The sequence below is a fragment of the Nuphar pumila genome, chromosome 16 (assembly GCF_984573655.1).
Source record: "Nuphar pumila chromosome 16, dmNupPumi1.hap1.1, whole genome shotgun sequence".
Classification (NCBI taxonomy): domain Eukaryota; kingdom Viridiplantae; phylum Streptophyta; class Magnoliopsida; order Nymphaeales; family Nymphaeaceae; genus Nuphar; species Nuphar pumila.
In genome coordinates, this window is record NC_143264.1 from 62,447,713 (window position 1) to 62,474,149 (window position 26,437).

The 26,437-nt window shown below is 36.4% G+C and overlaps 1 protein-coding gene across 1 annotated transcript in view; it reads right to left on the reverse strand.

Annotated features, from left to right (window-relative positions):
* Nucleotides 1-239: 239 nt before the first annotated feature.
* Nucleotides 240-26,437, reverse strand: part of LOC149813342 (mitogen-activated protein kinase kinase kinase YODA-like) — a 105,675-nt gene continuing 79,477 nt past the window's right edge. The window contains exon 13 of the mRNA XM_089991876.1: nucleotides 240-377. Within this exon, the coding sequence (XP_089848002.1) occupies nucleotides 335-377 (43 nt within the window). The 3' untranslated portion in view covers nucleotides 240-334. The remainder of the gene's footprint in view (nucleotides 378-26,437) is intronic.

The window sequence follows — 26,437 nt, forward strand, 5'->3', positions numbered from 1 at the left end:
CTAATTAGCGACGGATATTATCCATCGTTAATCTATCACAAAAAATAAAAAAAATTTGTTTGAAATATAAATATAGAGAAAATTTTTCTCGTTATACAATTTATATACCCTGTGTATAAAAAATAAAGTACACACAAAAAATACATATACAAAATAGCTGAAACAATTTATCGATCCACTATAATCCTCGCCAAGTTCTAATTATTTATATATGAACATTTACAAAGAGTTTCTTTTAAAACAACAAGAAGGTACAATAAATTCAACACATGAATCTAATCATCGCCAAGATTTTGAGCATCATCTTTTTCATTGTCTCGATCTGCCCCTTCATCTATGACTCTATCAACTTCTTTACGCTAATTAGCTCCAGCATCCTACAAGAGAAAAGAAAGGTTAGTATTGATAAACAAAATATAATGAAATAATTTATATGCAATGCACCTAATATAAGGCAATCAAAGTAACATGAATGAATTACACATAGACTAGCTAGCAATAAAGTGAATGGCGTTAACAAAATTCAGATATGTGTTCTAAGGCTGACAAAAAAAAAATCACAGTGACTCAATCATGCAGATATGTGTTCTAAGGTTGTCAAAAAAATATCATAGTGATTCAAGCATGCACATATGTGTTATAAGGCTGTCAAATAAATGTCTTCTGTATCACAATCATGCTTATATGTGTTCTAATATTGTCAAAAAACTCTCATAGTGATTCAATTATGCATATATGTGTTCTAAGGTTGGCAAAAACTTTCATAGTGATTCAAGCATGCATATATGTATTCTAAGGCAGTCAAATAATTTCATAGTGATGAAATCATGCTTATATATGTGTTATAAGGCAGTCAAAAAACTTTCATAGTGATGGAATCATGCTTATATGTGTTCTAATGTAGTAAAAAAACTTTAATAGTGATTCAATCATGCATATATGTGTTATAAGGCAGTCAAAAACTTTCATAGTAATGAAATCATGCTTATATGTGTTCTAATGTTGTCAAAAAACTCTCAGAGTGCTTCAAGCATGCATATTTGTGTTCTAAGGTTGTCAAAAACTTTCATAGTGATGAAATCATGCTTATATGTGTTCTAATGTTGTCAAAAAGCTCTCATAATGCTTCAAGCATGCATATATGTGTTCAAAGGTTGTCAAAACTTTCATAGTGATGGAATCATGTATATATGTGTTATAAGGTAGTCAAAAAACTTTCATAGTGATGAAATTATGCTTATATGTATTCTAATGTTATGAAAAAACTTTCATAGTGATTCAATCATACCTGACAGGCAGTTGTAGACGAAGTTTCCCTGTCCCCCCCAAAAAATACATAACTCATTATGGGCAACATCGAAAATTGCTTCATGTAAATAGTCACGCATTGTGTCCTTAACAAGCTGACGGATACCATCCCAAGAATTAGCCTGGTCAATTGAACACTTGGAGTTGATGCTGACGGAAGAACTCTGAGAGCCCTGGTTGGAGGAGGCAACGACTGGTGTGGTGTTCATATTACTCTCAAACTCGAACACACGACCCTTTTTGGGTTCACCGGTTGTAGTCACCCATGTTGCAGAATCAAAAGGCGGATGCTGAGTGGAGTCATCGCCATATCGCTCAATCATCTGTTGCTCGTATGACTCCTACAAAGTAATGATTATGGTATGGATTAATAATTAAGAATTATAATGTTCATGGTAACTTGTATATTACAATGTTTATTAATATAATAAATACATACTGTTATTGTTCTCACCATCTCTGATACAAACTCTCCTGTGCGCTTACGTTTATGTGTTTCAACAAACACATCCTTGTAAGGCACAATGCCTCCCTTTTCTGCTTCTTCTGAGGTTAAATGATAAAAAAATATTTAAAATAGGGTCAAGGATGGAAGAGTATGCAAAGTGGAGCAAAAGTGTTGATCAAGGGAGCCAAATGGAGTGGGAGGAGGGTCCGAGTCATTGAGGCATGATTTTGACCCATGGGCCTCCCACCAGCCTCTCGTCTCCTTTTTACCTGCATCACTCTCGTATGCGGTTGTATAAAAGCCGGAGGCACATCCCATTGTGTGATGTAGTCCGTAAATCCATTCAACCCCAAATTTCCTTCTCCAAATCTTTGGTTCAGATTCCAAGACATGTGCACACCTTGATTGAACAACATCAATGGAATCCCAACCGGCCAGATGAATTTAGACGGGAAGCTTCCTCGAATTTATGCTCAAAATCAGGTAGAACTCAACATCCAAAATGGGATTTTGCTAAGTTGGTTATGGTGTGCAGGCTATGTTCCTCGCGCCGCTCTAACCTTTGTTCTTCGCTGTGCAAGGCAAGCTCCTCACACATGACAAACTCAAGAGGCTAGGTCTGCTCATTACTAGCAGATGTATTTTCTGTCGGGAAAAGGAAGAATCAGCTAACCACATTTCCATTACTTGTAGCACCCCAAAGAGAGTATGGTCTCATGCAATGCGCCCTTTTTGCCAGAAACGCGCTCCATCAGTGGACATCCAAACAAGTTTGAGGAAATGGAGTCAACATAGTTTTAGCAGCAGGAAAATTTATGGTTGTTGGATGGTTGCCTTCCAGGTAGCCATATAGATACCAAACCTGCTTACCTAAAATTGTAAAGGAATGCTTGGAGGGTGGGAGAACAGGTTCTCAAAAAATTGAACCAGATGCAACACCCAATTGCACAGATTTGGACCCATATAAATCGCTCTGAAGCCCCCCCAAAGAATGGGAACCCTGTTTTTGTGACACGTGTCAGAGTTTCATGTTTGGTAAAACATGGGTTTTGGATTCGAGAAAGTTGAACAGATTTGGCACTTCATAAAGTCGCTTTGACGCTTATAGTCTTGCACGATTGGTGAGGAAACCAAGGACAGTATGGTTTTGACCTATCATGGGATTGGGTTCTCCCGCACCCATTATCCCAATGCCCAACACAAATGGGAGGGTGTTGCGTGTTCTCCCCCGAAGACGCAAGGCTTGCTACAGTGCATGTTCAAGGGTCTGAATGAGCACCACGTATATAAGCACATGGGGATCATATCCTCGTGTGTGTCGACATCACTTAGTGTCAGAGTTCTATGTGGTTGCAAAGACTTAGATACCCTTTCCTGCCATTCTTGCCATGAAACGACGGTTCGAGAAAAAGAAAAAAATGTCCTCCATCCAGAAAAGGGAGGATGATCTTAACTCTTCAAAAAGTCCAAACGTTATGTTTTCGTCCTAAGCAGTAAACTCCTATGCTGCCCGCGGATCACCCTTTGATGACGCACTATCTGTTGTAATAGGATTTCCCTTTGACGATGTAGCCTTTATCATCATTTGTTGCCGCCAAAGCACCCTTTGTCGTCGTCTGTTGCCGCCTGAGCACCCTTTGCCGTCGTCTTGAGTCCAGGTTCTCGCCTTGGTTTTTAGCTTGTGTTACAATACATTGCCGCATTCTCATTCCAGTCTCGTGTTACAAAACATACCCGAGTTTGTTCCTACCTCATGCAGATAACTATAAATCGATCGACTGGTTCAATCATTGGTGGGCGTCATAGGGGCATTTGTCGGCCATCTCTTTTTACAGTCTTCTTTTCTTCTTCGTTTTCATTAGGCAATATGAAAAAAAACGATGACACACAAACATTCCAACAAGTGCCATTAAGGCATCATGAGTATCTTTCCATGTCATCTTGCTATTGTTGAAGAACATATATCATTGTGAGTGTCATTAAGACATTGTTTTGTTATTGCAGGTGGATGTTGGCTTTTCGACAATTGGAAAATTAAAGATATTTGTAAGATGCTAGGACCTGCTGACAAGAATGCTTGTTTACAGATGCGAGAAAGGGCCTCTACCCCATTTGGTATTGTCCATTCACTCAATATATGCAATGTAGCACAAATTGAGGTTGTAATAACAAACTACCAATTTGTGAGATATTGTTTTATTCGTTAATATCGATTTATAAGCTATTATGTTGAATTTTTGTATCGATTTATAATATATTATGCGATATGTATATCGATTTGTAAGATATTATGTGTTTTGTAGTATCGATTTTTAAGCTATTATGCTGAATTGTCGTATCAATTTATAATATAGTATGCAATATGTATATTGATTTGTAAGACATTATGTGTTTTCAAGTATCCATTTGTAAGATATTTGTAGTATGATTTTAAAACATGTGTGTGTGGAGATACATTGTTGCACGCTTGTCTTGGTGATTTGCGTATTCAAATCGCTGCTCATTTATCGATTTTTATTAAAATCGCTTCACAGCGTCGTAGATATAATTAAATCGCGATCATGTTAATCTTTATCGTCAACACACAATTACGATAAATTATTTCTTTTATTGGCATGATAAATAACAACTCAATGCATAGTATAAGCAAATAATAAATCATTGTTGCTTCTATACTGTGATTCATTCGATCATTTCTTTGACTTGCTTAATTAATCGATATCCATTGTTATATGCATCTTGAGTAAATCGTAGTAAACGTATGCACTAGCTAACTCAAATTAATATCTTGCTTATGATAGTGGTGGGCTTATCATCTGGTTGCAGTAAAGATGATGTATTTCAATCATTGAAAAGTTATGGGAAAGTGAACATTTGTACTAATGATGCACCTGAAGAAGTAAACATGTGCACTAATGATGCACATGATAAGAAGGGTGCAGACATTGGATTCACTCTTGACTTGAATGTTCCAACAGAAGAAATGCAATTCGATAATGAGGTAGACGATCATGACAACACACTTGACAAAGATGCAGGCACTGAGAATGTACATGATAGTACACTTGACTCTATTCCCGTAGAAGGAATGCAGTTTAATAATGAGGATGCTGCATATAAATTTTACAATGATTATGCCTTAAAACTTGGCTTCAGTGTTAGAAGGTATTCTTGGTCAAAAAATGCACAGGGTGTCGTGGTGAGAAAGACATATGTTTGTTCTAAGGAAGGTTGAAAGAAGTCAAGTGAAAATCCAACAAGGAGCAAGCCAGATTCAAGATCTGGTTGTCCAGCGAGAATGGTGTTAAGAAGACTTCCGAATAGAAAATATGTAGTTCATACTTTAATCAGTGATCATAACCATGAATTAGTAGCTTCATTTATGACTCTTATGTTAAGGTCACGTCGTAAAGTAACTGAAACACATGCTGTAATTGTTGAAATAGCTTATAGCGTCGATATTGTACCAAGGAAGACATAAAATTTATGCACGCACATAGATGGTGGTCGCAAGAATGTGCCATTCACACCTATGGATCTAAGAAACCACTTGAGAAGCAAGATGACAAATAACATGAAGAATAGAGGAATATATTGTTTGGTTGATTACCTACAGAAGAAATTAAGCAATGACGCTGGTTTCTTTAGCTCAATACAACTGAATGAAGATGGATATGTTGTGAATATGTTTTGGGCAAATTCAAAGTCAAGAGTAGATTATGAATGCATCAATGATGTGTTTATTTTTTATACGATTATGAAGATTAATACTGAACAATGGCCATTTGCGTAGTTTGTCAGAGTAAACCATCACTCACAGAGTTGCATATTATGTTGTGCTTTTTTGTATGACCAGACCAAGGAAAGCTTTGAGTGGTTGTTCAAAGTATTTACACGGGCAATGAATGGGAAGTACCCTAAAGTTGTACTTATAGATGGTGATCACGCAATTGCAGCTGCAGTGTCTCATGTATGGCGAGATGCACATCATCGCCTATGCTTGTGGCATATCTTTCAAAATGCAACAAAGAACATAGGTCACGTATTTAATCAGAAGACAGAGTTTGACAAAAAGTTTACAAGGTGTGTACTTGACAGCGTAGACAAGGTCACCTTTATGTCTGATTGAGAGGAAATGATTCAGATGTACGACCTTGAAGACTGTTTGTGGTTACAAAATTTATATGAAAAAAGAAGTGGGCATTGACATATGGAGGACAATACAAAGAGCTGAATCTATGCATGTCACACTGAAGAAAACCATGTATTCATGTTTAACAATGTTTCGCTTCATGGAATAATATAAATTATTTGTAGACGGTCTTAGAGAGAATGAGCTTGAACAAGATGAAAAATGCTTCACTACATGCCCTATAACTTTAGGCATAAAAATATTGATGCGACTTGTAGATATGTATACACTAACTGTATTTGAATAAATTAAGGGGGAGGTTATATAGGTCATGAATTGCAACATAGAAGGATGTATGCAAACTGAGAATATGTACAAATACCATATTGTATGAAAGGGCGAAGAGCATCTGAAAAGGCAAGAAATGTATGTTACGTACAATATTAACAATAAAACAGTTGAATGTACGTGCAAAATGTATTAATTCAAATGTATTTTATGTCGTCATGCATTAAAGGCACTTAATCAAGAGAAAATACAAAAAATACTTGAGTCATATTTAATACGAAGATGGATGAGACAAGCAAAAATTGAACTGCTGGATACATATAATATCAGTTCATCTGGTGTTGATGAGAAGTGCCACATAGCCTCCCGTTACCAACAACCATGTAGGTCACTTATGCATGTTGTAGATTTGACATCGAAAAGTGAAGAAGCCTATGTATGTATGAGAAAAGTGTCAAGGGAGTTACTTGAAAATGTGCATTTAATTCACCATCAGTCTGTTGTAGCTCATGAAGACCAATCCAAGAAAATGAGAGCGAACAACAAAGGTAAAAATCATTCTTCCCTTGACCCGCATGAAAAGTTGCGTTGAAGCGTATATATCATCTTCAACAAGTGAGGAGTTAACGATGTAGATTATGATGAAAAAATTTACCTAGCGAAGGGTATCAAAAGGAAACCTTCCTCTGATCACAGTCGTCATAGGACAAAGGGTGCACTAGAATTGGTTGGCAAGAAAAGGTATAAGAAACAACCAACCCCTAAGCAAAAGCAACCAAGCCCTTCGTATGAACACGTATATAATACATTATATTGCTTCTCATATAAATTGCATTACGTGCAGCTTATCAATATCTAACCTGTGTAATTTTCAACATGCACCTTCTGCATCTGTACCTCTTGCTTACTGAAAACATTCGGTGATCCTAAAGGCTGAGAAAATGGGGCTTTATATGATGAAAATGTATGCTGTGAGTAAGGCCCCTTCTGTTGAGGTATCATGGAGATCGACTCGTCAGTAGAAATGATATGAGGTTCATGAGTCGATTCCTGAGTAGAGTGACACGCCTTCCCATACTGAAGGGATGTAACAGATTTGACTGGCTCATGATGTGAAGTAGGTTGCAAGTCAAATGACATGAAATTCTCTCCCTTTGAGATAACAGAATTACTAGATGGGTTCCCCTCGTTTTGCCTACTGAAGGTCTCAACCAACTGTCCCATTTGAGTCTCTAGCTTGGCTATTGACTGCGTATGGGAACTCAAAACTTGTAATATCCTATCTTGGAAGGATTGACTAGATGAAGGCTCATGAGGATGGGGTTGAGTATAAGCATGTTGGGTTGGGGGATGAACCTGTGGAAAAATGGGATGCGAGTAACCTTGTGAAGGGTTACTGGGTCTATACTGTGTCTGGGAGGGCTGATGGGATGAAAAAATAGATTGGTTTCGCCAACCTGGGTTATATGATGATGTAAACGAATCAGGCATGGGTCTAGCGAAACCTTGGGCAGCATTCACCTGCTCCTGAACGAATTCAGGATATAATGGCGCTGTCGGACAATCTGAAACACAGTGTGCAGGGCTAGCACATAGCTCACACACTCTTTCTACTGGACTTCTCGAAGAATTGGCTAGGAATTGATCTAACTTCCTAGTCAACTGGTCAACCTTGGTACGCAATTCTAATTCAGACCCAACTTCGGAAATCCCAACTTTCCTAGGACCACTAGACAGAGATGTAGTCCTATCGAGCCGTGAAGACAAGGTATGATGCATCGTGTTTTCACTTAAGGCCTCGAATAGAGACCATGCCTCGTCCTCACTCTTGAGCATAAAAGTGCCCCCACAAGACGAATCAACCATTTGACGGTGCTTTTCAGTAAGCCCGTCATAAAAATACTGCACCAACTGCCAACGAGGCACCTGGTGATGGGGACACTTGCGGAGAAGATCTTTTAATCTCTCCCAAGACTCGTGAAATTGTTCTCCCTCAATTTGAGAAAAACTGGTTATAGCTTTACGAAACTGGTTCGTCTTACCAATTGAGAAATATTTTTTTAAAAATTCTTTTTGCAATCCTTCCCAAGTAGTAATACAAACCGTCTCAAGAGATTTTAACCAGTGCTTGGCTTTATCTTTGAGAGAGAATGGAAACAAAGTTAACCGCATAGCATCATCTCCAAAGTTATTGATTCGCACAGTCGAGCAAATCTCAAGGAATTCGTCGAGATGACAATATGGGTCCTCATTGCTAAGGCCATAAAACGAAGGTAACATTTGAATCACACTGGCCTTAATCTCAAAATGGCTCGCTCCTACATCAGGTATCGTGATGCAGGAGGTGGGAGTATACGTATTTGGCATGAAGTACTCCCTCAAAGGACGGATCAAATGATGATCGTCAGTCATTGCGTACACCTTGGAGTAGACCGGTGTAGCACACGTCCTAACTTTGGGTTTTCTACCTAACTAACGCACTAAGCGGCCAAACCACGCAAACCACAAAGCGAGTGAACTAAAAACAACAAAAACTAAACAAACACCACGCAGTGACACATAACAGAGATTATGCAAAGAATTATGAAATCTATGTGTACGGTACCAATCGTACACAGTCACCTCTAAGGGGTTCCTAGTAGATGGGCTGTGCAGAAAAGTAAGCTCGTCTCTAAGATATGCACATACGTGGTTCTAAACCTAAATGCAAACAAACACTAGGCAATAAAGCGAATACTAATATTACGCTGTTCCCCGGCAACGGCGCCAAAAATTTGATGTCTTCTTTTAAATCGTTGTAATTTTGAAAAGATTTTTATATGAAAAACATGTGAAAACCAGACATCAAATAATAAAAACCGGTTCTCACTAGTGGATGAGACCGGGTCGAACTCAGAGAACGGGAATATTTTGTATTCAAGTACACAAATCTAAACTATTCTTTATTGCCGAATTATTGAAATGTAAAATGTTTAAGAAAAGTAAAAACAACTAGCTATTATAACAAATGAATACCCTTCGCAGAGGGCGTAAAGTGCAATATTTACAAACCCAATTAAATTCCTAATTATAAACTGAAAAGTAAAAATTCTTCTATTCTTGCACTTCGTGTGTCGTGTAATCACTTTCACTCCACTTCGGTGCGATCCTGCACAAGTCAAAATGACACGAGCAGTACAAGAGAAAGAAATAGAAAATATACTAAACAGAACATACTGATTAAATGCTAAAAAATATGAAAGAATTTTAAATGACAAGTAAAACTCTATTAATTTTGAATTATTTCAAGTCAATTAAGTAGTCTAATTGCAAGATGTTAAATCAAGCACATGCTAACAAATCAAATGCTACTAAACTAAATTGCCAAAACTAATATAATGATCTAATACTAAACACCTAAGTAACTATATGCTAACTATTTACAACTCACTAAGTTGATGGTAATTATTTCAAGTAACTAACAGCTTAACTAGTTACCTAACTAACATCTAAAATTATCACTCAAAACAATACAAATCAGTAAAAATCAGTAACCGTAGTAGTTAAAGATCAACAATCAATGAATTGCATTGACTCAATCAACTGAAAATCACACCAGAAATCCAATTTATTCCAGAAAATATTAACATTGATAGAAATATTAGCTCAGCACTTAACTGGATCCATGTATCTGGTTTAACTGATCCACAACATAATCGATAACCGAATGATCAAATTCTTTCCAAAAACTGATGAAAATCAATCAAATGCAATGATAATCCTTCACACAACCAACTTCTGTTGTGTAACACACCAGAATGCCATTACACTGTGACTATGAGGTGACGAACAACTTTGAGGTGCTACTCCGGCAGATTGGAGCAGATTCGGACCTCAATCACATGAATTTCGGCGGATGAAAAGTCATCTTCTGTGAACCAAATCAGACATTGTCTTTCACAGAAATGAATAGCCCGATGTTACCGATAATCAATCGATTGAAATCATCTATTCAATCCAGAAATCAAACAATCCAACCATTCCACGGTGAAACAGATTTTTACAGTGAAGAGAAAAAAATTCTGGCAATAGCAGAGTGGATTCCGGCAAGAAGAAGAGAACGATCAACTAGATCTGAACTCTCTTGATTAAGATATGATCAATTCTATTCCAATGGATGTACAGATATTGGGCCAAATGCTATTCTTATGAACATCTTCACGGTGGATTATAGGATCTTTCAGATGAAGAGGGATTTGAAGAGCGATTTTTATCAGCTAAAGGTGATTCCGGCGACTGTATTGATGCCAGCAATTGCAATGTGATTTACGGCAGGAGGACATCAGTGAGCATGATCTGCATTCCTATTCAGATTTGGATCCGCTAGATGCTATGCAGATCACGTAGCTTGAAGAACAACAAAAGCTAAAAAAATTTAAAATGCTAATGCTACAGAAAAATTGTTAATGAAATGAAACAAACAGAAACAAGAAACACAGTCCGATCAAATTCTGATTTAGAAACTATCATCAGATCGAATATTTATTCAAACAATGCATTGATGTTCTACAAAATTAATCAGACATGAATTCAAAATGCCTATCTATAAGCAGATTAAAGAAATTAGATGTAAATCAAACAACCAGAGAAAAGATTAAAAGAAGAAGAAAAGAAGAAGAAGAAGAAGAAGAAGAAGAAGAAGAAGAGGATAAGAAAAAGAAGAACTTAATACGTAACCTGGAAGGGTTAGAAGAGAGGTGGAATCCTCTCTCTTGCTTCAGCCTTTGTTGGAATTTCTCCACCGGAAAGAAGATGAGAAAAAGAAGGGAAAATAGGGAGATGAAGAAGAAGAGGTAAGAAGAGGTGGAGAGGAAGGGGAAGAAGAGAGGGCTTGGGCAAAAGAGAGAAGACAAGCCTCTCTTCCCCCTACGTATGATATTTATAATTTTGAACTTTTCTCCATAAGTCCCTCTTCTTTGTAAAATTACATTTCAAAAACCTCTCTTCAAAAAGTTATTTACAAAACAACTCAAAATAACTATGTTTTAGAAAATACAAAACTAAGTCTATTTTAACTCTAATTTTTTATGATTTTCAAAAACTAAACTACTACAATTATGTCAAATACTAAAATAGGCATTAAAATGTAAAATAAAACTATTTTTCATGCATTTTCTATTTTTAAATTATTTTAGCACATTTACTCGAAACTAACATAAAATTGGGTTTTTAAATCATTTTCTCATGAAATCATGCATATTTTTATATGAAAAATCCCTAAAATATATGCATGATCAGTTGTCTCATGTAGCCTTCACCTGTACAAATCGTTGTAGATACAAAACATTTTTTTCCTTTCAGTGCAATTTTTATTTATCAATGCTAAACATGTTATGACAATTTATAATAACGGGTTCTTACTAATATAGCATTTACCGACTTCCCCCATTTGGCAAATCGATAGTATTAAATCGCTAACGCTAATACGTTTGTGGTTGTAAACCACGCTGATGAGTTATATTTACTCCCTGTGCATGATCGCTTTTAAATTGCTTTAGCTTAATTTTTATACCATTAGTAAATCGCCTTTAGGGTGATTTATTTGGTAGATAAATCGTGGTACCATGTAGTGATCTATCACGATTTACCCAATGATGTCTATGTCGGCCAAAATTAGATGAAAATCACACTGTACATTATTACAATTTGTGGTAAAAGTTTAAGTATAAATCATTGTCTCATCTAGCCTTCACATATACACATCATTGTACATATACTATATTTGAATCATTGCGTAAAAAGTTCTGTAAATAAGCTGTATTAAAAGTAAAATTTGTTCTCTCATCTAGCATTCACATATTGTTTGTAAATGAATGTTGTTGTAAATCATGTCGATTTGTATTTATGAAGTTACTGCGACAATGATATGTCTTTATTTATCTTTGTGAACAATAGCGATATGTAATATCACGATTTACACATATCGGTTTGCAACTGTTACTAAAATATTGTGAACAAAATAGTGAAATCGATTTGCGACTGTTACTTAAATCGGTATCAAGTTGTAAATCGATTTGTATTTATGAAGTTGCCTCAATTTTTACTTTACTAAGTCTAAACATCATGTCGATTTATATACATGCACGTAAAACTCTAATATAGATCTGTGTAAAACACTATTCTATGTAAAACCCTACCCGACCTGTTGTCCAGGTCTAAAACCCTAATCTATTTAACCTCTCTTCCTCTTTTCTACGATAGTGCAACTCCTTCTTCTTCTTCTTTTTCCTCTGCATTCTTCTTCTTCTCTTTCTTCTTCCTCCTTGCATTTTTCTTTTTTCTTTGTTCTTCTGTGTTTCTTCTACCTGTGCTTGATAGATAGGGTTTGATGTTGATAACCTTGTTGTTTCACGTCGTGAGGAATGATCTGGATAATCTTTGATGATGATTATGGTGGTTATCTTCTGTGTATACATCAATATATTCATGACACATATGACTCTTGCGTATTTATTGTGAAGTATATCAAAGTTTACGCAAAATATAACGACCATAATCAACCTCAATTGTTGTCGCCATATCGTAGCAAGCACAAATATTCTGCATGATAGACAAGGGGTGTTGCTGATGACCATCTATTTGATCTCTATATGTTGGACCCTCTATCGTTCATAAACCGTCCTTCGTAGTTGGAAAAATATCTACCTAATCTTCGATATACTTCATGATAAATATGCTACAGCCATGCAAGCTCCATCCTGTCTGCCTGTAGAAATATATCGATGATGATGGGATCCCATACATTATGCAGCTCCATCTTCTCCGCCTGTTATGCCTTCGAAGCACATCATTATTTGGACGTGGGGATGATGTTGATGATGATGTCTATTTTCTTTGATGATGATGGTCATGTATTGTATCTAAAGCAAACCATTGGTCATGAAGTATTGTAACTAAATACTCATATTTTTTGTAAATAAATGTGGTTGTAAATCACGTTGATTTGTAGGTATGAAGTTATCACGACAACAATATGTCTTTGTGAATGAAATTGATTTGTATTTATGAAGTTACCTCGATTTGTATCTTTGAAGTTACCCTAATATAGATCTGTGTAAAACCCTAATATAGATCTGTGTAAAACCCTATTGTATGTAAAACCCTACCCGACCCTTTTATGAATTAGCATTGTATAAATCGTGATAGGACATATCGTTCATATTGACAAAGCTCGTAAAAGCAAATCGCGATAGGACAAATATTATTATATTATAAAACTTAACGAATTTTGGTTATAAGTCGATTTGTATTTATCAAGTTACCTCGATTTGTATAATTGAAGTTACCCTAATATAGATCTGTGTAAAACCCTAATATAGATATGTGTAAAACCCTAATATAGATCTGTGTAAAACCCTATTCTATGTAAAGCCCTAGCCGACCCTTTTATGAATCAACACTGTATAAATTGTGATAGGACATATCGTTCATATTGACAAAGCTCGTAAAAGCAAATCATGATAGGACAAATATTATTATATTATAAAACTTAACGAATTTTGGTTATAAGTCGATTTGTATTTATCAAGTTACCTAGATTTGTAGTTTACCAATAAACATCATGTCGATTTATTTTTTCTTTCTCTTTTTCGCCTTTTATCAGTCATTGTGTAAATCGCGATAAGACAAATCATTGTACATATATTATATTTGAATTGTTATACCACATAGTGTCCTATAACGATTTACACAATAACGTCTATGTCGTAGACAACGATTTGCCTTTGCTACAAATAACAGTCCAACTTATTGATGTGTTTAGTAAAATTGAATTTTTATTTCAACCCACAGTGTAAAACCCAAAAAAAAAACTTGGATTCGGGTCGAATCCAGACTTGACCCGGACCCAACCTGAGGCCACCGCCTCCCTCATGCCTTCTAAAGACAATGAGGCAGATGAGGGGTTTCAAATAGAAACCCCCTTTCCCCTCTCGCTCTCTCGTTTCTCTTTGTACTCCCTCTCCTCTTTCACTTCGCGCTGGCAACGTCACTGCCACCGACGACCTCCTCCGACAGCCCCAGGTAACCCTAACCCCTTTGTCTCCTCTTCTCTCTTCCCCCAACCCACTCTCCTCATGTTTGCCGAGTAGCGGCCATCGGCGAGACTCGCACGCTCGCGACCCTCCCTCCGGCAAGCTCCTCTCTGATGAGCTTCTTTTGGCAATCTACAGGTAGGCACCATCTTCTTATCTTGTCTTCTTCCCTTTTTTTCTCATTGAGTCAGCAGGGGAGGGGTCGAGCCCCCTCCTTGCTCCCTTTGATGGCAGGGGAGGGGTCAAGCCCCCTCCCTATGTTTCCTTTTGGCAGGGAAGGGGTCGAGCTCTCCCTGTGCTTCCTGCGGCAAAGGGAGGGGTCGAACCCCCCTCCATGCACCACCTTTAGCAAGGGAGGGGCCCAGCCTCCTCCTTGCTCCCTTTGACGGCAGAGAATGGTCGTCCGGTAGAGGTAAAACCCCCGCTGCCTATGAGAAGGGTCTTGGCAGGGGGTTTTGGGGCCCCTGCCTGCCCTTTTGTTTTCACCAAGGAGGATCAAGACCCCTCCTTGTCTCCTTTTTTATTGTGCAAGGGAGGGTTCGACCCTCCCTGCCTTTGTTTGTTTCAGGGAGAGGCTTGAGGGGTCGAGCCCCTCCCTTCTTGTTTATTGTGTCGGGAAGGGGTCGGCTCCCTCCCTGCTCTCCTGTTTCGCTGGAGAGTGGTTGAGACCCATTTCCTCCCTTGGTTTGGGAAGGGGAGGGATTGAGCCTCCTCTATGCACCCTCTTCTTTAGGGCAGGGGCATCGCCTCTGCCACCGTCAGTTTTCGATAGGTAGGAGTGAAGCTCTCTACCTTTGTACTGTCAGACAGGCAAGGGCAAAGCCCTTGCCTTTGTCAGGCAGAGGCACAATCCCTGCCTCTGTCCGAACAATCGATAGGCAAGGGTGCAACACCCTGCCTCCCTGTTCTTGTTGACAGCGGGTCAGTAGGAGCTCGCAGCCCCTGCCCCTGTTTCTTGCTCGTAAATAAGGTTCGTCGGGGGCACGTTGCTCTGCCTCTGCTTCTTTCACGTCAAGACAGCGACAATGCCCTTGTCTTCTCTACCTTTCTGATTGAGATAGCATGTTGATGTCTCACTTTTGCAGCTCGTACGATGGATCCCGCTCGTGTCCTACGACCAGAGTCGTCCATCGTTTACACCCGCAAACTCCAGTAATCTCACAACTCCCCAAGGTAGGGGAAGATTGCATGAAAGACTTGGATAATTGAATTGAGTTCAATTAATTAAAAATAACAACTGAATAAATATATATGCACATATATATTTATACGAGTACGTATTTAACTCGAGGATGTGGTTTCACGATCTTTTTCCTTTACTTTTTGTCATGTCTTTACTTTGCCATCGCGCTTTGTGCCCAGGCTTTTGCTTTTGCAAATGTTTCGTTATTGCCTTGCCATTGCAGATGACGCTCAAGTTTTCGCTCATTGCATGTTCTATAAAAGGCATCCTCATGGAGGATGCAAGAGGCATTTACCACTGTACCTCTTGCGACAAGAATTAGTCGGAAGCTTAACGATACATCTTCATCTAAGGAGAGAGATCCCTAGCAGGGATCCTGGCTTTTCGAGTGAGCACTCCTGCAAAGTAGACTTGAGAATTTAGGGAGCTGCGCAAAAGCATCAAAGACTACTCAAATCAAAGTATTTGGAAGGATATGATTGGCTGGTTTTGTTTATCTATTTGACATATCTCGGGTAACCCCAAATTGGGGCTTGAGCAAACTTCTTAGAGGGGGTTCTGTTGAGAAACCCGTATCCCGTTCATCAAGGCTGGTATTGAGTCATGCGAGGCATGTAGATACCACAATAGCTGATGAGATTCTAGAAAATCGCATGCCAAATGTTTGCACAAGTTGTTGGTTGATTCAAAAGATAAATAATATCAAAAGTAAAGTTTGAGAAACATTACATCTTTATGAAATGCTTTTGTTGAGGCTCCTATTGAGGAACTATACCCCTTTTATCCTAGAGTACTTGTGGTCATGCGTGCACTACACGCTAGTACTACGATGATCGAATAAGACAGTCGTGAACCTCGAACAGTGCTAAATGCACAATGCTGTAAACACATAAGAATGGGATCGCCTTCATAGGCAAGATGCTCGAGTGGATGAAAGACCAGAGCATATAGAATGGGTCATTAGTTAAGCAACGCCTAATGCACCCATTCACCCTTTGGTTTCTGTCAAGGGAGATGATGGATTTGTACAAAAACTCCAATGGATAGGTTGTTAACAACCACCCCATGGGCAAAGATCTGGCCTTCTCAGTCATTGGAGTTAGAGGAAGGGACTGTCAGACATCATCCTAGGTGGTATATTCCATGGACTTTTGCAGAAGTTGGATGTATCCGTTGCCAAGTAACTGCCTTTGGGAAATCCTCTCTCGGCTGAAAGTCGTCCTCTTAGGAGCGGACTCAACTAGCTATTCGGGTTATTGAAGATACATAGAATAACAGACGCCCGAACTAGTCTCAGTTGTTTCTACGATTCGTCTGTGCGTACCTGCAGGCCAATAATATCAAAACATAAGTTTGTTCACACTGGTTGATGGGTCATAAGACTTTCGTGTGTTTTGGGTACATATTTTTTGTCAAGTAAAAGTTTATTGATGAAATTATGTATGACTTTGGTGTCTTCGAGATTCTTATGATTATGATGCTTATGCAGGTAAATGACACGTCACGCCTACATAGTTGTATTGCAGAAGATTACATTATGATTGTTTGTGTGAATATATCATACATGTATAACATGATTGATAAGTAACATGAATATTTGATTAAAATGTCTTGAAGATATGTGCATGAGTTACACGCTAGAAAGGTCGAATGCGCTGTGCTTTGAGATAAGAATTGTGAATGCATATGATGATGCAATGATCTGAATATTTGCACATATAACTTGAATCCTATGTGAATTTATTGAACTACGTAGGAGTTACGTATGTTGAAGTTTAGTTGATTCATAATATATTATGTGTGTGCTCTCATGTGTATAGAACTCATGCTTTGTTTATGCAAGCTTTGAGGTCCTATTTGAGGAATTGTGGCAATAATGTGATGCGTGGTGTAATATGCTTCTGTAGGATGTGATTGAAATGTCACATGATAAGAAATGTTGAAAGCATGCGATAAATGTTCATGGTTCATGAAACCTTATTGAAGGAATGTGTGATCTTGTGATTTGATTTACCATGTAAAGTGATACGATGCATATTGCTAGTATACATGCTTGTACCCATATTGGTGGCTATTGACCCCAAGAGCGGTCAATTGTCTGGAGCAATCAATTGTATTGATGCATGTATCACTGAGTATGATATCTATTGAGGACCTGATCTCTAAAGGATTATCTGTGAGGGTGTATATGATCAAGATCAGGTGATCCGGCTAGAGTGGTAGATCTTTGTGAGGATGTACACTTTCAAAGAGTGGGTAGCCGCAAAGATGGCAAACTCCTATGAGGAAGTGTATGGTCCAAGACCAGGTATACTATCTAGGGCGGTAATTCCTTGTGAGGTTTTATATTTCCCAGACCAGGTGATCCGGCATTGATCTTGTTAATTATAATAGTGGCTATCGACCCTGAGAGCGATCATTTGTGTTGATGCGTGTATCACAATTTTTTTATTGAATATGGCATTTATTGAGGATTGGGTTCCCAAAGGATTCTCTGTGAGGGTATGTATGATCAAGATCTGGTAATCGGCTAGAGCGATAGAATCTCCGTGAGGAAGTACACTGTCCAAGAGTGGTAGCTGCAAAGACGGTGAAATTCTATGAGGAAGTGTATTGTCCAAGACCAGGTATACCATCTAGAGCGGTAATTCCTTGTGAGGTCGTACATTTCCCAAACCAGGCGATGTATTGTCCAAGACCAGGTATACCATCTAGAGCGGTAATTCCTTGTGAGGTCGTATATTTCCCAGACCAGGCGATCCGACGTGGAACTTGTGAATTTTGATTACCATAAAAAGTTATGATGAGCTGTGATGATCTTCTGAGATTGATCGAAATAGCCAGTTATGAATTTATAGATTTGGCTTTCTGTTTTAGCATGATTATATGTTGAACCCAGATGTGAGAATCATATCTTTATTGATTTTAGATCATGTTTTGGACCTTCTATGAAAGGGTGGGTTTTTCTGAGAAAGTATGATGCCTTAAGTGAGTCATAACAGGTGACAGTTGGCCACATAAGGCCTTGAGAGATGAGAATAAATTAAGGTTGTTCAGGATAAATAGTTTGTTAGAAATAGTGAGAGTGACAAACGATGACCTGATAATGATTAAATACAGAGACTCCATTCAAGGAACGAAAACAAGCTAGAGCAATGTTTCATTATGTCTCTCCATCCGTGTCGAATAAAGTAGAAGCTAGCATTCTTATAGTTTTCTGCTAAACCCTTTTTATGGCTCTGTATAAACTCTTATGAAGACAAAAGTTTAATCACACATATGTTTTGTTCAATCGAGTTTTGAACTGCTTACTTGCTTTAAACTGCTTACTTGCTTTGAACTGCTTACCTGTTTTGAACTGCTTACCTATTTAATTGTTGATCTGCTTTAAACTGCTTAGTATGCTGAATTAAATGCTCTTAATTCAGTTTCCCGTAGTCTTTCTTGTGCACCTACTAGTTTTTTGCGAAATTAACCCATTTTATGGGTACAGGTGATGATTAGGTACACCACGAGCGATGGCACGATGGCAAGATGACTTCAAGATTTCCTTTTCTTGCTCTTAGCTCGCATCCTGAACATTTTTGGGTTTTGTCTTGGATTTTCCTTTGGATATCCAAATTTTGTACTATTTGGAAACTTCTTTAAATGAAACTGACTTTTCCAAGTGTTTTGCAAGTATCATATGTAGTGAGTTTTGGTTCTTTTAGCTAATGTGCCCAAAGTTGTCAGCTTGCCTTTCTAAATTCAATAAAAGAATTATCTTTCGCTGATTACATAAACAAACTCTGAAAGGAAAGAAATTTTCTTCAAGTCTCTTGCCTGTTTTCTGAAAGATTCGCAAGTTTGAAATTTTGGGGCGTTACACAGAGAGATTTACATAATTTGTATACACAATCTTACAAAATTTGTATACAAAATTTGTATACAAAATTTGTATAAACAGTTTACAAAATCCAATGGCGTATGACAGTCGGCGGACAAAACTCTATTGAACAAAACAATGATAATATTAAGGTTAAAACATGAAGCAACAAGAGTAAATCAAAAAAGAAAATAAACATATAAGAGAACCAATATACCATGAAATAAGGGGTGACGATGCGTCTAGTATTGGTTGTTGTGTTGCTTTGAATATACATGACGAAATCATATATAGTTTGTTTGCAACAAATATGAACGTGTTAATATACAGACCCATGGCATACGTAAATATATAACTGATAGTGGTTTCATACGTACAAAATTACTGATAATGTTTTCTTCTGCAAATTCATCTTGCATCTGGTTGATGTTATCTTGGAACTCTTTGCTGAGTTTTCGGGCACCTTTTTTTGTTGATGTTCCACTGACATTAGCAGAATATTCAATAAATGATTTGTTGCATTATATTGCAATTCCTTTTTACAGTACACAAAACAAATTGAATATACGACATAAAAGATATAATTTTTGAAGAAACTCGTCATAAGGTTTAGAAAATATATTCATGATTTGCAATCGCTGGCCGTGTAGCTGTCGTCATCTCCTTCCTCGCCATCGATACCCCCTTTGTGATGAAGCATGTTATATGTTCGACCCACGAACAGGTCGTTTATAAAGAAAATATTGGTTCATCTATTCCTTACTGCCAAAGCAAAGCAAAGTGCCATCCTCCTCAACTTGTGCGACGTGTCATTCATTTATAAAGGAAACGTCGTTTCACATACTGCTCATTTTCAAAAATCGTGCGCAAATAAATTACATTACGTATTAATTAAAAGATGTTTCATTTGCCTTTTACAAAAAAGAATTATAACTGGTTGCAAGCCAATCGATATCAAGCAAAGATATGTCTTTGTTTGTCTTTGTGAATGAAATCGATTTGTATTTATGAAGTTACCTTGATTTGTATTGTTGAAGTTACCTCAATTTGTACTTTACTAACTTTAAACATTATGTCAATTTGTTTATTATTTTTCCTTTTCATCTTTTATGAATCAATCATTGTGTAATTCACGATAGGACATAGTGTTCACATAGACAAAGCTCGTAAAAGCAAATCGTGATAGGACAAATCTTTTCTGTTTTATATTCGTGGTTGTACAAATAATGATAGAACACTTCCTCTATAAAAAACAAATTGTTTTCTGTTATAGAAAGAATTATATAATTATAGAATATTACGTTACAACAAAGAATTATAATTGGTTGCAAGCCAATCGATATCAAGCAAATCGCGATAGCACGTATCATTATAGTGAAATTGATTTGCAGTTGTTACTTAAATCAGTATCAAGTTGTAAATCTATTTATATTTATGAAGTTACCTTGATTTGTACTTTACCTAGTCTAAACATCGTGTCGATGTTTATACACGTGCATAAAACCCTATTATATGTAAAACCCTAATATAGATATGTATAAAACCCTATTCTATTTAAAACCCTACCCGACCCGACCCTACTCGTTGTCCAAGTCTAAAACCCTAATCTATTTAACCACTCTTCTTCTTTAATGCGACATCGCAACTTCTTCCTCTTCTTCTTTTTTCTCCTTCGCCTTGATATTCCTTCTTCTTCTTCTTTGTATACTGAAGCAAGCACAAATATTCTGTATGATGGACAGAGGGTGATGCTGATGACCATCTATTTGACCTATTCCTACTCCCGGACCCTCAATCATTCGCAAACCATCCTTCGTAGTGAAAAAAATATATGTCTAATCTTTGATATACTTCATGACAAATATGCTACAGTCGTGCGAGCTTCATCTTATCTAGTTGTTGGGATCCATACCTTGTGCAGCTTTGTCAGCTTTGCCTTGAAGCTTTTTGCCCTAGCAAGTTTGATTTCATGCGCACCTGGATTGCATTCAAAGCACATCACTATTTGGACCTGGATTACATTCAAATACTCATTTTTTGTAAATGAATGTGGTTGTAAATCACGTCGATTTGTAGTTATGAAGTTACTGCAACAATGATATGTCTTTGTTTGTCTTTGTGAACGATGTCGATTTGTATTTATCAAGTTACCTTGATTTGTATTTATGAAGTTATTTTGATTTATAGTTTACTAAGTCTAAACATTGTGTTGATTTGTTTATTGTTTTTCTTTTTCACCTTTTATGAATCAGTCATTGTGTAAATCGTGATAGGACATATTGTTCACATAGACAAAGCACGTAAAAACAAATTATGATATGACAAATATTGTTATAGTATGAAACTCAAATCGATGTGGTTGTAAGTCGATTTGTATTTATCAAGTTACCTAGATTTGTACTTTAACAAATCGTTGTACATATACTATATTTGAATCGTTATACCAGATAGTGTACTTGAGCCATTTACACAATGATGTCTATGTCGGAGATAATAATTTGCCTTTGCTACAAATAACAGTCTAACTTATTGACATATTTATTAAAATTGAATTTTTATTTGAACTTAGAGAGATTTACATAATTTTCATGTTATATGTTCGACCCACGAACACATTATTTATAAAGGAAACAGTGGTTCGTCTGTTCCTTACTGACGAAGTGAAGCGACACTCTTCTAAACTTGTGCGACATGTCATTCATTTATAAAGAAAATGTCGTTTCACATACCGCTCATTTTTAAAAATCATGCGCAAACAAATTGCATTGCACATTAATTAAAAAACGTCATTTTATTTTCCTTTTACAAAAAAGAATTATAACTGGTAGCAAGCCAATCGGTATCAAGCAACAATATGTCTTTGCTTGTCTTTCTGAACGAAATTGATTTGTATTTATGAAGTTACATCAATTTGTATCGTTGAAGTTACCTCGATTTATACTTTACTAAATCTAAAGATTGTGTCAATTTGTTTATTATTTTTCTTTTTTGCCTTTTATGAATCAGTCATTTTATAAATTGTGATAGGACGTATCGTTCACATATACAAAGCTCATAAAGGTAAATCGCAATAGGATATTCAAATGGATTTGGTGTGATGGGATGTATTCGATTGTCAGGTGGGTTTAGGTGGGGGAGTGATTGGATTGGGTTGGTTGTGAGACTCATTTAGCTCTCATCAAATTCAAACTCAATCTAAATTGTTATATATATATGGATATATATATATACATATTTACATATATATATATATATATTAATTAAATTTATTTGGGTCTCAAATGAACCCAAAAGTTATTATATTTAAGTAGGATCCATTTGAAATTTAGATAGATCGAAAACTTATTATATTCTAGTGAAATTCACAGTACACTAAAAAGATTCATTTAGATCATAAGTGAATCCAAATCTTTTTTTCTTAAGTAGGATCCATTTGGGCCTCGAATTGAATTCAGATCCAAACAAATTCATTTTACCTTCATGAGAACCATTTAGGTCTCAGGTAGATCCAAACGCCTTATTTACTTATTGGAATCCAATTGGATCTCCAAATGGGTCCAAATGTTAATTTACATAATGGGATCTAATTGATTCTTCAAGTAGATTCAATATCTTATTTTCTTAGTAAGATCCAATTTGGTCTCTAAATGGATGTAAAATACTTTTTACATTAGATTAGATTTATTTGGGTCTTAAATGGATTCAAATCTCTTATAGGTCCAATCCAGACCCTGTTTTGAGTCTAAACTCTTTCCATATCTATGATGGTCATGTATTGTATCTAAGTCAAACCATTGGTTATGATGTATTGAAACTAAATACTCATATTTTTTGTAAATGAATGTGGTTGTAAATCACATCAATTTTGAAGTTACCGCGACAATGATATGTCTTTGTAAACGAAATCGATTTATATTTATGAAGTTACCTCGATTTGTATCGTTGAAGTTAACTCGATTTATACTTTACTAAGTCTAAACATCATCTTGAATTATTTATTATTTTTCTTTTCTGCCTTTTATAAATCAGTCATTGTGTAAATCGCGATAAAACATATCGTTCACTTAGGCAAAGCTCTTAAAGGCAAATCACAATAGGATATTCAAGCGTATTTGGTGGGATGGAATGTATTCGATTGTTGGATGAGTTTAGGTGGGGAGTGATTGGATTGGGTTGGTTGTGAGACCCATTTAGCTCTCATCAAATCCAAATACAATCCAAAATATTATATATATATAATATACACACATTTACATATATATTTTTTAATTAAATTTATTTGGATGTCAAATGAACCCAAATTCTAGTTATTTAAGAGGATCCATTTGGAATTTAGATAGATCCAAAACTTAAATCCTAAATCCCAAACCATAAACCATTAACCATTAACCATAAACCATAAACCATAAACCATAAACCATAAACCATAAACCATAAACCCCTAAAACCCTAAACACCAAACCCTAAACCCTAGACCCTAAATCCTAAACCCTAAATCCTAAATCCTAAATTCTAAAACCCTAGACTCTAGACCCTTAAAACTGTAAACCCTAAAACCCTAAAACCTAAACCCTAATCGTGATAGGACTTATTGTTCACATAGACAAAGCTCGTTAATGCAAATTGTAATAGGACAAATCATTTATGCTTTATATCTGTGATTGTACATATCGTGATAGAACACTTCTTATATAAAAAATAAATTTTGATCTCTTATAGAATTGGTTGCAAGCCAATCAGTATCAAGCAAATCGAGATAGCACGTAGCCTTTATATTATAAATCATTTCAGCCTTTTATCAAATTTTATGTAAATCGCGATAGGAAGACGGCTCGTAAAAGCAAATCATAATTTTTGCAGTACACAATGCTAAATGCTTCTTCGATTTTTTTATGAAGGCCAAACATTACAACGATTTGTTCAGTGGCACTTGTGTGTTACACTTATTAAAAAAGAATTATACATTTATAGAATGTCACGTTACAAAAAAGAATTATAGAATTGCAATAAATAATTATCATGATATAAAAATCACATAATTTTTATTCAGTGGCACTTGAAGACTCAGATGGACTATGACATACAAATCGTCTATTTCTTTTCCTCGGTGGACTCCCTTTCCTCGGTAGCCTCTTGGTTCCCTCGATCTTATTAAAATCACTGGTAATCATCTCTACCAGTGTACCATATTGTAACCGTATTTGTCTCTCCAAATTTTGCACCTGCTTCCATAACTCCTTATTCTCCCTCTCCAATATCTCTAACCTTATGGCGGAGACTACCTTCTTTTTTGTGAGTTGTTTTCGCTCCTCATCGTGTACTGCAACTGAAAGAATCGTTGTTATAGCCGGAGGGACACGATGGATATTTTTTCTATGCTGGGAGATGACATGCTGGGGGACGGGAGGGACGCATGGGTTCCCAATATTTCCACATTGTTTCTTCTCAATTTTCAGATTTTGACGCATGGGTTCCTAATATTTTTTGAAATAGTTGGGGTCATATTATCATTCTTTATAATCATATGCTATGGCACGAACATCTCATTTGTTTTAGCTATCCAATTGTTTCCTGAAGTGTTCGTGCCAATTTACGTTACTGGCCCTACTATTATTCATCTTCCTTCTCACTTTCACAGGCTGCTTTGAGGTAGACTGTCCTAAGCGAGCTTGTAGGAGAACTCGACTACCATGTTGTAACTTGGCTTCAGATTTGCTAAACAGCCAGAAAGTCTCGCAGCCTCAGGAACAACCTCTTGGTCCTCGTCCTCCCCATCTTCATATGGTCTCCATACAACCTGTACATTGGAGATTATGGTTTAGGAATAGACATAATTATTTATGCTAATGAATGCTAAATATTAAAATAATTTATAATAATAAGTGCTAAATATTTTACAACGATTGTTACTAATGAGTGCTTTGTATTAAAATGATTTACACTAATGAATGTTACATATTACAACGATTTACAATAATGAATGTCAAATGCTAAAATGACAACACTTTATACTAACAAAGAATAAATCACGCAACGATCATTACTTAAGAATGCTAAAGATTACAATGATTTACACTAATGAAAGTTAAATGCTAAAATGATAACGATTTGTTCTAAGGAATATAAAATTCTGCAACGATCATTACTTAAGAATGTTAAACATTAGAATGATTTATATTAATGAATGTTAAATATTAATGTGATAACAATTTGTAATAACGAAGATAAAATCTTGTAGCGATGATTACTTAAGAATGCTAAACATTTCAAAGATTTACACTAATGAAAGTTAAATGCTAAAAGGATAACGATTTGTACTAAAGAATACAAAATCCTACAACAAACATTACTTTAAAATGTTAAATATTAGAACGATTTACACTAATGAATGCTAAATGCTAATGTGATAATGATTTGTACTAACGAAGATAAAATCTTGCTTGACATTTATACTAATGAATGATAAATGTTGAAATGATTTTAAACGATTTTAAACCATTTACCTCATTTAATTGCAGATCATCTAAAATAAACTTAGCATTATCCTTATTGACATTTATTGTAGCCCACCGGCGGATCTTGGGAAAACCACAAATTGCAAAGCCACACTGAGGATGCAAGGCGACAATATGCTCTCACGCTCAGGCCTTAAAAAACAATATATTAGTAAGACTATAACCTTCAATGATCTTAGTCTACAACTACCAAATATGTAATAAACAATTATCTGGACAAATGGCCAAAACCCTCTGACGGTTTTTGTACCCTTACTCGCACAATAAAGTTGATTGTACAAGTGTGAAAGCATAGCAGCATCCCATGCATAGTTGTCAACTTCATCTAAGTCTTCCAAGAACTGCAGCCACACATAACTTAAACTCGAACCAAAGAAATCTGGCAATAGAGTAAGTCCAAAAAAATAAAGAAGGAAGTCGTGCAACTCTTGGTCAGCTCTTTCAGATGCACATGTAACAGACCGGCCTTCCCATTTATTATAAAAAGAAGAAACTTTCATCGATGTGGAATTGCTTTCACCAAAAATACATTTACCCCAGTCCTCCATTGACATTCCTAGAAGGGTCGTACACTTATCCCTTGCGTTATGGTTTGAATCCCGTGCTAGGACAACAATTCCATGGCA